General features: G+C 37.6%; 1 protein-coding gene across 1 annotated transcript in view; it reads left to right on the top strand.

The window, feature by feature from the left end:
• The first annotated feature begins 577 nt into the window (after positions 1-577).
• The window catches only part of LOC114048527 (carboxylesterase 1D-like), a 46,409-nt gene continuing 30,062 nt past the window's right edge, over positions 578-16,924 (top strand). The window contains exons 1-7 of the mRNA XM_027869506.1: positions 578-629; positions 1,725-1,929; positions 3,632-3,776; positions 4,805-4,938; positions 6,723-6,876; positions 13,709-13,813; positions 14,262-14,366. Of these exons, the coding sequence (XP_027725307.1) occupies positions 578-629; positions 1,725-1,929; positions 3,632-3,776; positions 4,805-4,938; positions 6,723-6,876; positions 13,709-13,813; positions 14,262-14,366 (900 nt within the window). The remainder of the gene's footprint in view (positions 630-1,724; positions 1,930-3,631; positions 3,777-4,804; positions 4,939-6,722; positions 6,877-13,708; positions 13,814-14,261; positions 14,367-16,924) is intronic.

A 16,924-nucleotide genomic window follows, 5' to 3' on the forward strand; every position in this document is an offset into this window, starting at 1 on the left:
ATCACAATGATTTTTTTTTCTGTAAAGGATTAGACTTCCTGACAGTGAGGGACTCATGCCCATTCTATTAATGAGAGAAGAATAATGACAAGAAATTAAGAAGCTTCTTCAAGATCACCGTGACAAATAGTGTGGGTGGGCCTAAGGGCAGACCCAAGACTTATTTAAACCTTCAGTCTGTCCCCCTAAACCTCACCACCTCTCATACCAAGCTATGTGACTGACTATGCTCACCCCTGAGACAAGGAGAAAAATCAGATTGCATTTAGGGTTAAAATCTCCTTAGCATAATTTTCACCATAATGAGCTTGTAATCTGAGCATTTGGGGGACGGAGCTAAGCAGATGGTGACAGTGGGTTATTTACAGGGATAGCTTCCAAACACCAACACTTCCTAATAAAAGAACAATATTTGTAAGGGGATAAATCCATTTATTGTTTTTGTCTGATTTTACTTTGGCCTTATTAGTCAGTCAGACAACATTTGAGAAGCACTTCAAAGCAAGAACCATCAGTACTTTCAAGGACAACTTTAGTGCCTGTACCAGGCACCTGGGAAAACATTTCTCCTGATATTATGTGGTTACTTTCCTTGGTCTTCTGTTCCTGTCTTGCTTTACCAACTCGGGGTAAGTTTTCCCCCTACATACCTACAAAAATAACAGAGCTTTGGATATTACCCTGGCAGAAACCTAGGCAAGATCTGGGATTTCTGATAGATTCAGTGCCAGAATCTGCCTTCCTGTGGCTTTCCATGGAAAGAAGCTTGGGGTTTTATTAAAGTGGCAGCAACTCCCTTTGCTGTCAGCAGCTACTACTACTACTACAACTACTACTACTACTACTACTACTACTACTACTACTTACTATCCCTGCCATGTACCAAGAAGCAGTGCCATAGAGGATATGGAATAGTCAACAAAGTGTTGAGTTTGAAGTTAAGAAGTTCTGGGTCCAAACACTGTTTCTGATACTTCCTAGCTGTGTGACCTTGGGCAAGTCACTTAACCCCTATGTATTTCAGGCAACTCTTTAGCACTAAGAAGTTGTCAGAAATAGGTTGTGGATTATGCCAATGATAAGATAGTGAGTGTTTAAGCTTCCTCTAGCAGGGACTGGGTCTTATTCATCTGTGCTTCCCTTAGTACCGAGCCCAGTATACTGTGTATAACAAGTACTCAGTAAAATGTGTTGAATAAAGGAACTCAAAGATTCTCAAGAAAGGACATTTTATAAATGTGCATTCCTATTAAACCTCATTCTTAAAGGCAGCTGTGGCCTAGTGGAAATGCTCAGAACTTGGAGTTAAAAAAGTGCCTACTAGCTACATGATCTTGGGCAGTATCTTAACCCTAGGAGTCTCAGTATTTCCATCTGTAAGATGAGGAGCATAATACTATTTACCTTACAGGGTTGTGGGAAAGCACTTTGTTAGAATATTAAAGTACTGCAAAAATGTGAGTTGATCTTATGGCTCTGGTATCTTTATAGCATTTTTGCATCTATTTTCTCATCTGATATTTGTAATAGGGAGATAGTATTGTCCCTAATTTACAGGTCAGGAAACTGAGGGCCAGAGAGATTGTTATTTCTCTATAGTTGGCACTTAGTGAAGGACTGAGTGGGGGGAAGATGCCCATCACCCAACTAGTCCCATGCTGATTCTACCCCATCATGTTGCTTCCTTGAGTGAAATCACTTTTCCCTCTCTTCATGTTGCATAGGGCAGCATGCCTCAACACCTGTAGTGCACACTCAATATGGGAAAGTCCAAGGCAAATATACAAGCCTAAAAGGATTTAATAAACCTGTCCAGGTTTTCCTGGGTGTCCCTTTTGCCAAGGCTCCTCTTGGACCTCTGAGATTCACTCCACCCCAGCCTCCTGAGCCCTGGGACTATGTGAAGATCACCACTACATACCCACCCATGTAAGCCATCTCTCTACAACTTCTTCTTGGGATGGGAGGGATTAAGTTGGAGGCAATCATAGAGAATTTTCTTTGTTCTTATTCTTTGGTTTTTCACATCATTTCAGAACCTCAGAGCATTTCAAAATCCCTCGCATTGCCTCCAGGGAAACTTTTCTTTTCCTTCCCCTTCCCAGCTAAATAGATAGATAGATGATAGATAGATAGATACAAGATCCATAGAATATTCATTATGTATAAGACACCGTAATACTCACTGAGGATAGAAATACAAAAACACAAGACAGACTCTTCCCTCAGTGAAGATATCACATGAAGGGAAGCTGGAATCTGAAATGGGGGTATGTTCTAGGTAGGGCTGGGCAGTGAAGTGGAGACCTGGCTTTAGACAAGGTAAGGGTAAAACTTCCGTATCAGTACAAATAATGGTTTGAAGGGTGGAGTCCAAGAATGTTGTGGGAAGGAGGCAGGGATGATGGCCCAGGCAAAGGCAATGTGGTTTGCAGCTGCTGGTTGCAAAGGGAGGTGGAGGCCTGGTTCCAGGCAAGATAAGGAAAAAACTTACTCATCTAGGCCAAAAGTGGCTCCTTTAGATTAAGTTGGAAGGTTTGGAGGGAGGTTGGAAGGTTTGTGGGAGGGGAACCTATGAAGGATTCCCAGTGGACTGTTTCCCAAGCTGCAAAGTGATTCACCTACCCCAAAAGCCCCAGACAAGTTGAATTGCCATAACTCTAACCTGTACAGATATTGCTGGTATTCCTTGTAACCATCTAGCTTGTTTGCTTTATTACAGCCAGTCTCTGAGAACACATTGTCTGGAAGGATCCAAATACACTTGCCCTCCATTCTTCATTAATGTCAAGACCCTCTTGAATCAGGAAACCATGATTCCCTTGCCACTGATGGGTCTAGTGGTTTTTAAAATAATCGTGTTGGTGAAAGAACATTTGGATGAAAATCAGGACTTCAGCTTAGACTCTGCAATTTAACAACTGTGTGACCATGGAGCAGTCATTTATCCTCTAAGTTTCCTCATTTATGCAATGGGAACAATGATGGCTCCTCTAGGTACCTCATAGGCTTAGGTGAAATGAGGCACTGATGTCTTGCCAAATGCTTCCATCTGGTTATAGTCTGGCAGACCCTAGAGGCACCACAATGTTTCACAGTCTGATTTCTACAGATCCTCTTTCTTACTATAACCCTGTTTCTCTAAATTCACTAAGTATTTATCCATAGAAATCATTGATTGGGAAACCAGAGATGGAAGAGATCTTAGAAATCATTTAGTCCAAACTCCTCATTTTTCAGAGAAGAAGACTAGGGCCTAGAACAGGGAAATGACATACACTGGCATACAAAGAAATTTAATGTCTCACTCCATAAATATAAAGAAAAAACTAATTTGAAGTCTTTTGTTAAGCCTTCACTGGGAAGGTGGGAAAGGAAGAAGAGTGAAAGGAAAAGACTGAGGACCTGAGATGGACTCCTGGCTCTGTTATCCTTTGTATGACCTTAAGCAACCACATTTCCTCTCTATGCCTTGGTTGCCTCATCTCTAAAATGATGGTGTTTAACTAGAGAATATCTAATGACCCTTCTGGTTCCAAAGTCTAAGATCTAAGATCTGCAGTCCTGTGACCCCAAGTTATGTTTCCCTAACAGCCATTGAAAAGAAATGATCTCATGTTTCATCACACAGGTGCACCCAGGACCCAGTTGGGGGACAGTTATTCTCTGACCTTTTTACCAACCAGAATGAAAAAGTCTCCTTGAAAATGTCTGAAGACTGTTTATACCTAAACATTTATAGTCCAGCTGATCTGACAAAGAAGATGAAGTTACCTGTAAGAATACTCAGGTTAGGGTTGGTCAAAGCTTTGGATTCTGTGGATTATGATTACTTTTTGCATCTGTAGCAGGGAAGAAATGGAAGTATCAGTATGTTGAGATTTTTAGTTCTCCCTTGGTCCAGTCTGTGTGACCTGAGAAAAAGAAATTTCACTTAGCAGGACCTCAATTTTCCTTGACTATGGGTTGGGACAGGATGGAATACCCACTATGATACATGATGGAAAACAATAGTAATGCCTTAAATTTGCAAAGAACTTTTATACATGTCCTTTTATTCAATCCTCAGTCTACATTTGTCCATTAGAGGTAAATGTTGTTGTCCTTATTTTTTTTAAAAAAAAGGAAGATTAAGAGTGTCTAATCAATAGACTGCCCAAAGTCACATAACTGGTTAGTGGCAGAGTTGGAATGATCATAGTATCATAAAATCTCAGAAGTGGAAGAGTTCTAACCAGATTGTGCCATGTTCTGCCCTTTAGAACCAAATTAAAAAAAAATCTAATCCTTCTTCCACATGACAGACTTTCAAAGACTAGAAGGTACCATTTATGCTCCCTGCCCACTTCTTCTTTTCTTTGTACTGAAGACCCCCAGTTCCTTCAAACAGCCCTCAAACCCTGGATACTTAACTTTCAAGGCTCTTCTACTAGACTAGGAAAAGCAGTGATATACATACATACAGGCATATACATATATAGGTGTGTATATACATGTACACATATTTCATACAATGAAAAGATCAAATCAGAGTTAACTCTTAATAATCTACAGCAAATCAAAGGAGAATAGCAACATGAATGATCTAATTTAGTTTTTCAGATTGTTTTTGCCCTTTTTTTCTCTGATTTTCTTGAAGGCAGTTTACCTTTCTAACTCTGTTTTCCTCTGGAAGTTCTGAGAATGACTTAGCATTCCCTGTGCACATTGGGAGAGGAGTAGTTCCAGAAGCACATAGGAAACTCTTGGCTATGACTCTAATATTGACTGGTTTTCTGTGATCAATTCCTCCCTTCTTCTCCAGGTGATGGTATGGATACATGGAGGAGGTTTGTTGACAGGTGCTGCATCAACTTATGATGGGCTGGCTCTCTCAACCCTTGAAAATGTTGTTGTTGTGACCATTCAGTACCGCCTGGGAATTTTTGGATTCTATAGGTAAGATCTAAAGTCCAGGAACTCAATGGATACAGTGGGCACACCCAGCAGTGTGGCCCTGACTTCAAGCTTATGGCAATGACTCTCCAACAGTCCTCAAGAATAAATGAACATAGTCAACTTTGCTTTGCAGAGTATATTTCTACTTTGTCCTTTTTTTCTCTTAGAACTTGGCCTATGTATATATGGGCCTGATGGGTTTCTTTTATGATGTCTTCTTGAGATCAGGGACTATGGCATATGGTATCATATGTATCTTACTGTATTGTCAATGTTACTGCCACCCTGTGATTAGTTAGTTATATAAGGCTAAGGGTGTCATTTGGTGTCAGCTCAATTCAACAAATATGGATTGAACCACTGTTAATTCATTTGGTGAGTTTTTATTGAATACCTTCTATGCTTAAGCTATATGATTCCTAATTGAATACTTGAAATAAACGTTTATTAAGTGTGTCCTGGGTCTAGATGCTGGGAATTCAAAGATAGGTGTGACACAGCCATTTTTAAAGGGGTTTAGGATTAAAGAGGATGGAGAGAATAACAAGTGCATCTATAACTATGCTATATGAGAGTAAGCTAAGTGCAAAGGAGAAACCCAGGTAAAGGGCTTTGAGAAATCTAAAGTGAGAGAGATCACTTTAAGCTGGGTGGACAGAATGCCAGAGAGGGCACAGTGGAGTAGATGGAATCTAAGTTGGGCCTTGAAGGAAGAGAGGGATGTTAATAGATATATATGGGGGTGACGAGATCATTCTAGGCATGGGAGATGTCATGAGCAAAGGCATGGAGACATAAAAAGCCAGAATGATGCATGGAGAAGAGTAATCCGAGATAAGGCTGAACAGGTAGGTTGAGGCCAGCTTATAGACACCTTTGAATGCCAAGTTCAGGAGTTTATGTGGTAAGCAATAGGGAGTCCTTAAAAATTTCTGATAGGGGCAGCTAGGTGCAGCAGTGGATAGAGCACTGGCCCTGAAGTCAGGAGGACCTGAGTTCAAACCTGGCCTTAGACCAAACACTTGACACGTACTAGTTGTGTGACCTTGGGCAGGTCAACCCCGATTGCCTCATTAAAAAAAAAAAGTTTCTGATAAGACAAATAGTATAATCTCAGTGAATCATTAAATAGTTGTGTGGAACGTGGCATAGATACATGATTGACTAGAAGGCAAGTGGACTTGGTATTTCCACTATTTCCACAGCTAGATGACACAGTGAATAGAATGCTAGACTTGTAGTCAGGAATACCTGAGTCCAAATTCAGGCTCAGATACTTCCTATTTATGTGATCCTGGGCAAGTCACTCCCTGCCCTAGTTGTTAGTGACCTAGAGCAAAATCCTTTTCACCTTATGCTGGTTATAATTCTGGACATGAGCAGGGCAGGGCATAGGTAGAGCCAAAAAGAAGATGGCACCAGAGACATTGGATTTTTATCTGGTCTCTCTTAGGAGATCCACTCTTGGATATTGATAAAGCCCCTCAGGGGTCAGTTGAGGTATGGAATTGTCAGAGAAAATTAGAAATATTATCCTTGCCCATAGGAAGATTGCATGTAATAAGGAAACAAGACCCACAAATAAGAAACAAAAATAACAAAGTGAGGGGATTGACCTGAGTTCAATGGAAATGAGAAGCTCAGCCTGATTTCCTATTTCCTAAATAACCTCTTATTCCCACCCTGATCACACTGGCCTATTTCTTGATTTGAGGATGTTTGCCTAACCTCCCTTCTGCTCCTTTCCAGTGACCATCCTCACATATCTGTCTTCTCTCTTGCAGCACTGGTGATGAGCATGCTAAGGGAAACTGGGGTTACTTAGACCAAGTGTCTGCACTCCATTGGATCCAGAAGAATATTGCTAGCTTTGGAGGAGATCCAGGCTTGGTGACCATCTTTGGCGAGTCAGCAGGAGGCGGATGTGTTTCAGCCCTGGTGAGTTTTCAGGAGGGGTCAGCCATACTTCGATTCAGGAGGGTTCAGCCAATGTCTCTTGACATAGAATGGTAGACCCAGCTATTAGCAGATGTTGTTGGTAACAACAGTTGCTTTGGCTCTTCCAGAAGTCCCCAAGAATCTATTTATGTTTCTTGGAACTGGCTTTCTCTCTTAGGGAGCAAACCTAGAACCAGGGAGTGAAGTATCTAAGACTTGAAGGGGGATCTGGCCATGTCCCACTGAAGAAAGCTAATTGTAACAGTTTTTGTCAGGGTGGTATACATATAATTTGCAAAATACTGTTTCTCTTTTAATAATGATTCTTTTTCTTATAGAGCTTCAAAAGAACTTTTCCCACAGCAATTTCATGAGATAGGTAATCCAACTATTATTGTTCTCATTTCACAGATGAGGAAACAGAGGTTCATTGATGAGCTGTGTCCTGCCTAAGGTCACACAGTTAGGGTATGAGAGAGCTGGGAATCAAACTCAGGTTCTGACTCCAAATCCAGAACTTTCCCACTAACTCCTGTTGTATATCCAAAGTGGCTTAGACATGGCAGATCGTGCCAAATAACTCAATGTCTCTCTATGGTAGCCCAAATAGATTGTAGGAAGTTAGAATGAGAACAATTTTCTCTGAGCTTTATTGAGAGCATTAAGAGGCATAGAATGAAATATGATGGTAGTACAGCTTTTTAAGAGCTTTTCAATCAATTAATTTTCTTAGACAAAGGAAACCATTCTAAATCCTGCAAAACACTTCTTGCTGATTTCCTTCTCACATAGGGTCAGCCTTGGAAAACTTAGGTAGAGGGCAAAAGGTGATTTTTGGTACCTACCTCCTCCAGCTTCATATACCTCTCTCCTTTCTTCCTCTCTTCATTTCCTTCTCTCTTTTTCTTCATTCATTTATTTAACATTTTAAAATGTCTACTTTCTATAGAATTTTGTATTAGTTACTATGGAAAACACGAAGTTGAGATAAAAAATGTTTACTATTCTAATATAGTTGAGGTAAAAACCACAAGCAGCTACCCATAGTACACAATGACATCATAAAAGAATAAATACTGGTTAGGCTATGGAGAGCAAGTACACTCATTCACTTATTGCTGATGGAATTGAAATCTTATAAAATTTGTTTGGAGGATAATTTGAAAATATAGCATAAAAATTATAAAAAGTAATCATACATGTATTTTTAACCCAAATATTCCATTGTTAAAAACATACCATGAAAATACTATGAAAAACAAATAGAAGAACTCTTCATTCAAAGACTTTTCATCACATGGTCCTGTCTTTTTCACCTCACCTGCTCTGTTTCTGAGCCTCTCCACTCAGCAAAAACATAACAACATCAAATGTAATTAAAAACAAAACAAAACAAAAAATGGAAACAACCAAAATTTTTAAAAATAAGAGAATAAAGAAAAATTCCACTCAAAATAACTGCTGACACTATAAAATACTTTGGAGTCTACTTGCCAAGACACTCAGGGTACATATAGGAAGACAATTAAAAAAAAACTTTTATATAAATACATATCTAAACAATTGTAGAAATATTAATAGTTCATGGGTAGATCAAGCCATATAATAAAATAATAATTCTACTTAAAGTATTTTACTTATTTAGTTTCTTATCAAACTACCAAAGGATTATTTTACAGGACTGAAAAAAATGACTAAACTCATATGAAAGAAAAAAAGGTCAAAAATGTCAAGGGAATTAATGAAAAACAAGTGAAGGAAGGAGTACCAGATTTGAAATTGGACAACAAAGTGGTAATCATCAAAACAGTCTGGTACTAGATAAAACAGAATGGTTGATCAGTGAAATAGATTAAGGACACAACATACAGAAGTGCATAACCATAGTAGTCTAATGTTTGATAAACACAAAGATCCAAGCTTTTGGGGAAAGAACTCACTATTTGACAAAAACTGCTGGGAAATCTAGAAAGCAAATTGATAGAAATGAGGCATAGACCAACATCTCATACCATGTACCAAGACAAGGTTAAAATGGTTATACATGATTTAGACAGAAAGGATGATATAAGCAAATTAGGGGAGCATGGAAAAATTATCAGTCAGATCTATGAATAAGGGAAGAATGTATGATCAAACAAGAGACAAAGAGTTTCATGGGAGATAAAAAGAATTATTTTGATTGCACAAATAAAACCAGTACAATTAAAAGTTGAAGGAAAGTAGGAAACTTCTAAAACATTTTTACAGCAAGTTTCCCTGATAATGGCCTCATTTCTCAAATATGTAGGGGACTAAGCCAAATTTATGAAAAAAATGTTCTAAATCACTAATTAGAGAAATGCAAATTAAAACAATTGTGAGGGAACACCTCATTCCCATCAGATTGGCAAATGAAAAATGGGAAAAAGGAAAATGACAAATGCTGGATGGGATGTGGAAAAATAGGTACACTATTATAAACTGGTCTGACCATTCTAGAGGACAATTTGAAATTATGCCTGAAGGGCTATAAAACTGTGCATACCCTTTGATGCACCACTATAACATCTCTATATAAAGAGATCAAAGAAAAAGGAAAAGGACATAACTACACAAAAATATTTATAGCAACTCTTTTTATGGTGGAAGGAAAATTAGAAATTGAGGGTATGCCCATCAATTGGGGAATGGTTGAACAAGTTGTGGTATATGGTGATGGAATACTATTGTAGTATAAGAAATGTCGAAAAGGAGATGGTTTCAGAAAAACAAAACACTGGGAAGACTCATATGAACTGATGCAAAGTGAAGTGAGCAGAAGTAGGAGAATATTGTTCTTAGTAACTGCAATATTGTAATGATAATCAGTTGTGAAAGACTTAACTACTCTGATAAATACAATGATGTGTGACAATTTCAAAGTTTTTATGATGAAAAATGCTATCCATCTCCAGAAAGAGAACTGATGATCTCCAAGTGAAGAGTAAAGCACATTTTTTTCACTTTATTTTTTCTTGCTCATATTATTATTTTTCCAACATGCCTGATATGGAGATAAATTTTTCATGACTTTACATGTATAATTGATATCTATTGCTTGCCTTCTCAATGAGTGGGGGAAGGGTTGGAGGGTATGAGAGAATTTGGAACTAAAAATTAAAAACTAAATGTTGAGAAATTAAAAGTAAAAATAAAGAAATCATTCAATAAATTTAGAAAAATTTGCATAAATGAATGCTATAAAGCAATTGAGACTATCACGTGTGAGGAACAAAAAGAAGTCTAGAAAGGCCTTTATGAACTAATCCAAAGTTAAAAAAATGCAGAAGGTCAGCATACATATGTACTATGCTCATTTGAGCATAGTGATTATAGAAGGTGTCAATCCTATGTAGGAAATGTACTTCTCCAGTTGGTTTGGTTCACTTACCTTAACCTGCACTCATGATGGAAAGTTGTGGTAGGAAGAGGGAATCCTAGAGGGGAAACTAACCATGGCTACCACACTGCTATAAATCATTCTCAGGATCTTAGGGGTAATTCCAATTTGGGGGAGAAATATACATTACAATAGTGACTATTACTTGTGAGTGTTCAACAGCATATTTTCCATTTACACAAACCAGTGAAAATAACACCATTCACTCTAAAATATAAAACAATTTTTAACTAAGAAGCAAATGATGTAACATTCAAACATATCAGCTCATTCATAAATCTGAGTCACTCTCTCTCACCAGTACTCACATTGTTTGTAGGGAGAATGAGAACATGCTTACATGTACCCATGTATCCCGGGCACTTCAAAACTCCGGACTGTAAGTCTGGATGTCTGTGGTCTCTTTAGAGAAAGGTCTGTATTACCCATTAATTGCTCCTCTTCTGCACCTTTCTGTTCTGATGGCCAAAGCCTTTTCTTGGATATTCCCAGGCCTCTGAAGCAGTGCAAAGCTCTTTTAAGAATGATAGCCTTAAGCTTGAGATCTACAGATCTACTGGAGTGTGGTCAATCTTTCATGGATGGGATTCTTTGGAAAGGGAAAAACAGTTCCCTTTAATCTTGGGAACTGCAAAGCTATTCAGGTTTTGTTTTGGGTTTTGAGGAGTTTTTACCTCTCAAGACACAGAAGACAGTAAAGGACAACATAGGCAAGACTGAGGAATTTCCCTCTCTCAAGCTCTAGATAGCACTAAAGATCTATATCTTTCCCCCAAGCAACTCTTCACACAACATAGAATCCTACTTTTTGCCACTTAACACCCAAAATGGAAACTTTTCTCCAAGCCCTTACATGAGGAAAAGTGAATGAGTATAACTAGACAAAGAATATTGACTGGAACTTAGAAAGCCTAAGAAAAGTGTTATGAACCATTAGGTATTGAAATTAATTAAAATGTTATATTAAATTTAAAAGGTTTTTTAAATAAAACCAGTGTAGCCGAGAAGAGAAGGAAAGCAGAAAATTAGGGAAAATTTTTCGTAGACATTCTTTCAGATAAAAGTCTCATTTCTCAAATTTATAAAGAACTTTGTTCAATTTATAAGAATAAAAATCATTCCCCCAATTGATAAATAGCCAAAGGTTATAAACAGTTTTCCAATGAAGATATCAAAATTATATACAGTCATATGAAAGATGCTCTAAATCATTATTGATTAGAGAAATGCAAATTAAAACAACTTTGAGATATCATCTTACACCTATCAGATTGGCTAAAATGATAGATACTGTTCAATAGGAGAATGACTAAACAAATTGTGGTATACAATTTTAATATAGTACTACTGTGCTACAAGAAATGATAAGCTGGTTGATTTTAGAAAAAACACAAAAAGATTTTGGAAATAAAAATCAAAAAAAACAATATGTTAATTAACAAGTTTAGCTTTTTGTATTTATCAACAATCTTTTGAATGAAACTTTTAATATAAATAAAATGCATTAGAGATAAAGAGCAAAGTGTTCTTTGAGATCTGAAAGTGAAAGTTGTCACTTTTTAAGAGTATTAAGGGAGAGTTCACGGCATTTGGAAAATTAGAAAAAAATTAAAGAAGCAAATTCTTTTTTCTTCTCTCCTTTTCTTTTCTCCCTCCTTTCACCTCCTATTTTTGTCTTTAATTTATCTTGTTTTTTCCTTGACTATCTCCTTCTTTCTCTAGTCTCTTGTCTTTTTCTCTCCCTTTCTGGCTTGGATCTAGAATGATTATAGGGAGAGGCTGTTTAAGGTTTTTATAGTGGGGCATGAATAAAGCCAGACTTTCTAGTTCCTTTTCACCAGCAGGTGCCCTATTGAGAATTATCTGAGTAATACAGCAAAAGGGAGAAAGACTCTTCTGAAGAAATTGTCTTTGTTGATCTCAGGAGTCATGATCCTCGACTGACATAGCAATTTAGTCAGACCTTTCTTGATTTACTACAATTTTTAATCCCTTTTAATCATTTTGCAGCAATGAACACTGACAGTTGGCACCATATGAGTACAGAACCAGGCTTACAGCAGTCACAATTTCAGAGCCTCTCGGAAGGCTCCCTTGTCCAAAAAGGCATCCATTGGCTTCTGACACTCTAATAGAGCTTCACTGAATTTAAGCTTTGTTCACACTTAAGACCTAAGTCACTCTAGGAGTATCAGTCTATTAAATTTTAGTAATCATCTACACTTTTGTGTGAGCAGCTTTCCTTAAAAGTGGGTTTTTCTTAGGGGTAATAATAGGAAAAAAAGGAGGGAGGGTATTGAATGAGGATTGCAGAGGAACATTGAAAGGGAGTCTGATATTGCTGAAAGAAAAATTCTGCTCACTTCAGTTTTTCCTAGGATTAAAGATAAAGCTAGCCCTGTCACACATTCCTGGCTCATATCACTCACACTTATGCTACTTGCTTAATTTTCTGAGGTTATTTCTGGAAAAAACAAAACAAAACTAAATTCTAGATTAGATCGTCAACCTTGGTAATATCAGACCACAAAAGAGAAATGAATAAACAAACAAAAAGCCTTTTAAATTCATCTATTCTTATCCCAGAATAGTGGACTGGTTATCCATTAGCATTTATTAAGGCTAAATCACCATACCCTGACCCATCCAACTAGTTGGCAGGGATGGTGTGTTTAACTAGCCATTAGGGCAAGTTTTGTAAAATGTGCCTGAAAGAAGTAATATGAATCATTGGACAAATTATCTTCTGAAGATAAATTGAGGTAGAAGGAAAGACTTTGCGGATAAAAAGCCCAGGTGGGGTTTGGAGAGACTCCAGGACTTTTATTTGTTTTTTTTTTTTTTTCCAAAAAGCATTTAGGGGGCAGCTAGGTGGCGCAGTGGATAGCCTTGGAGTCAGGAGGACCTGAGTTCAAATCTGACCGCAGACACTTGACACTTACTAGCTGTGTGACCCTGGGCAAGTCACTTAACCCTATTGCTGAGCCAAAAAGCAAAACAAACAAACAAACAATCAAAAAAACAAAACAAAAAGCATTTATAAAGTACACACTAGGTAAAAGGCAATATGCAGAGAACTTAAGATTTAAAGACAAAAAAAAAGTCATTGGTCACAGGGAGCTCTCATGGGGCAATAGCATATACGTGGATAAGTTAGAGGTTTTTCTGGGCATGTTGCAGGTCAGGGAGGAGCTTACATAGGGGAGGAAGTGTAACCGTAGTTAGCTTACTATTTTAACTAATTGTTCTTAATAGTTAGGTACTAGGCTCAATTATTTTATGCTGTGGACAGAATAGCCATTGTCATGTTATCTAAGTTTTGATGCATTAGGGAAAAGTCACAGTTGCATCAATTCAGTCATGGCTCTGCTTTGAAATCATCAGTTTAATTCCCCTCTGTTCTTCTTTTAGATTGTATCTCCTTTGACCAAGAATCTCTTCCACCGGGCTATTTCCCAAAGTGGAGTTGTCCTGATGGAATCTCTGTTCACTTCTAACATCAAACCAATAACTGAGGTAGGCTTCTTGCATTTTTGTAATACCATTTACTGGGACATATTAATAGAATTACAAGATTTAGAGCTAAAAGAGACATCAGAAGTTTTCTAGTCTAGCCTTTTCATTTTACAGAAGAGACAACTGAGTCTAAGAGATGTAACTTGTCCAAAGTCACACAGGCCGTAAGAGGGCAAAGCTGGGATTTGAACCAAGTCCTTTGACTTCATATCTGGTACTGTTTATGCTGGCCTGTTGGTTCACACTTTTAAGAATGGACCAGTTTGTTTGTTTTTTTTTTACTATTTCTTTTTTGGTTACATTGATCATTGATCATCCTCCCTACATAGATAGACAGAAATTGCTTCTGGAATATAGAAATGATAAAGATAGATTCATAGATATTAATTGATAGGTAGAGGTAATAGCAAAAGCTAGATAAAGCTAGGGTTTTGGTTTTTTTTGGCAGAAAATTACAACACTGACTGGTTGCAAAATAACTACTTCAGCCAGCATGGTTCACTGTATTCGGCAGAAAACAGAGGAAGAGATCCTGAACACAACTCTGAAGATGGTAGGTGATGTTAGAGTTCTTACCCACTACCCATTTAGTATGTTTCATTGTACATTGTGACTTTTGATTCTCCAATTCCCCCAGGTAGCATAGATGGCCTCCCACGTTTAAGAAACTATGACCTTCAGAGTTGCAAGTAGCCACTCTATTAAGAATGCAGCTAGGATGATTAGGGGCAGCTAGGTGGCACAGTGGATAGAGCACTGGCCCTGAAGTCAGGATGACCTGAGTTCAAATCTGGCCTCAGACCAAACACTTGACACTTACTAGCTGTGTGACCCTGGGCAAGTCACTTAACCCCAATTGCCTAAAAAAAAATGCACCTAGGCTCAGATTTTTGTAATCTAGCCAATAGCTCACTAATGTTCAGGTTCCTTAAGAGTCTGGCCAATATGGAGGATGTTTTAATAAACCTTGTCTTTGGTTGAAAGAAGGCTTGAGTCAAATGCTTTCAGGTAGGACCTGCATGTTGTGATTTCAGGGTCCCAGCACCCCTAAACCTCTAAACTCTAACATTTTGATGGCCCATATGGGGAAACTGCTTAACCCCAAGTTCTTCTCCAGCCAAGACTGGAAGTTATGTAAGCCTATTTCCATTCTTTCTTACCCTGAAGTTGGGGTCACTCTCCAAGCACCTAGGAAGGCTTGGAGGTGCTTTTTGGGCAGACAGTTATGAAGCTGTCTTGCACTCAGCCTGAATCTCTCAGGCTCTTGGTACACTGGTTCGGTTCAAGGCCATGGACATCTTCTGCAGCATAGAGGACAAGGATGGACAATAGGACATTCCTATTAAACATTTACACATTAGTGATGTTGTAAGGAAGAATTAGAACCAATAGGAGGAACCACCAGAAAGAGGAAACAAAACACAACAGAAGAAAAAATTAGCAAATAGTATGCTTTGATCTGCATTCAAACTCCATAGTTCTTTCTCTGGATGTGGATAGCATTTTCCATCATGAGACCTTTGGAGATGTCTTAGATCCTTGCATTCCTGAGAAGGGCTAAGTCTATCAATGCTAGTCATCACACAGTGTGGCTGTTACTGTGTATAATGTTCTCTTGTTTCTGTTCACTTCACTCAGCATCAGTCCATTCAAGTCTTTCCAGGTTTTTCTGAAGTCTGCCTGCCTATCATTTCTTATAACACAATAGTATTCCATTACATTCATATACCACAATTTGTTCAGCCATTCCCCAATTGATTGGCATCCCCTCAATTTCCAATTCTTGGCTACCACAAAAAGAACTACTATAAATATTTTTATACATGTTGGTCCTTTTCCTATTTTTATGATATTTTTGGGATACAGCCCTAAAAGTGCTATTGCTAGGTCAAAGGGTACGCACATTTTTATAGCCCTTTGGGGATAGTTCCAAATTGCTCCCCAAAATGGCTGGATCACTTCACAACTCCACCAACAATGCATTAGTGTTCCAATTTTCTCATATTTTCTCCAACATGTATCATTTTCCTGTTTTGTCATGTTGGTTAATCAGATAGGTGTGATGTGGTACTTCAGAGTTGTTTTGATTTGCATTTCTCTAGTCAATAGTGATTTAGAGCATTTTTTTTCATATGACTATAGATGGCTTTAATTTCTTCATCTGAGAATTGCCTGTTCATATCCTTTGACCATTTATCAATTGGGGACTGACTTGTATTCTTGTAAATTTGACTTAGTTCTCCATATATTTTAGAAATGAGGCCCTTATCAGAGACACTGGTTGTAAAATTATTTCCCAGTTTTCTACTTCCCTCCTAATCTTGGATGCATTGACTTTGTTTGTGCAAAAACTTTCAATTTAATGTAATCAAAATTATCCATTTTGTATTTTGTAATATTTTCTATTTCCTGTTTGGTCATGAATTCTTCTGCTCTCCATAAATCCAACAGGTAAACCATTCCTTGCTTTTCCAGTTTGCTTATAGTATCAGCCTTTATATCTAAATCATGAACCCATTTTGACTTTATTTTGGTGTATGGTGCGAAATTTTGGTCTATGCCTAGTTTCTGCCATACTCTTTTCCAGTTTTTCCAGCAGTTTTTGTCAAATTAAAGTTGTAGTTTTAACTGTTAATGTTGAGATGTTGATTATCTGTGGAAAGTAATTTGGAAATGCATTTAACAAACTGAAGTCACTTGATTGGTAATGAGTTTGTTTCAAGTTTCAAATTGGTGAACTTTTTTTTATCAGTTATGTCAAGTAACTTTTCATAATTTGGTTACCACTAAAATAATTTGGCTATTGTTGGTTATTGTTTTAATGTATAAACTTGCCAAAAAGTTTGTTTGGGTTTTGTCTTGCTGAGAATTTGCAAATATATAGAAATACATATAACAATTGGCTTTCCTCTTTTTTTTTTCATTTTATTGTACTTCACTTTATTTTTTTATTTTTTAACATGTGTTTTTAAAACTTTGGGTTACAAATTTCCTCCCTTCCTCCCTCCCCACCCACTCTCAATGAGAAGGCAAGCAACTTGATACAAGTTATAGATGTGTAGTGATGTAAAACATTTCCATAGTGGTTATGTTGTGAAAAACTAAGTATAT

The sequence above is a fragment of the Vombatus ursinus genome, unplaced genomic scaffold (assembly GCF_900497805.2).
Source record: "Vombatus ursinus unplaced genomic scaffold, bare-nosed wombat genome assembly UNPS02014793.1, whole genome shotgun sequence".
NCBI lineage: Eukaryota > Metazoa > Chordata > Mammalia > Diprotodontia > Vombatidae > Vombatus > Vombatus ursinus.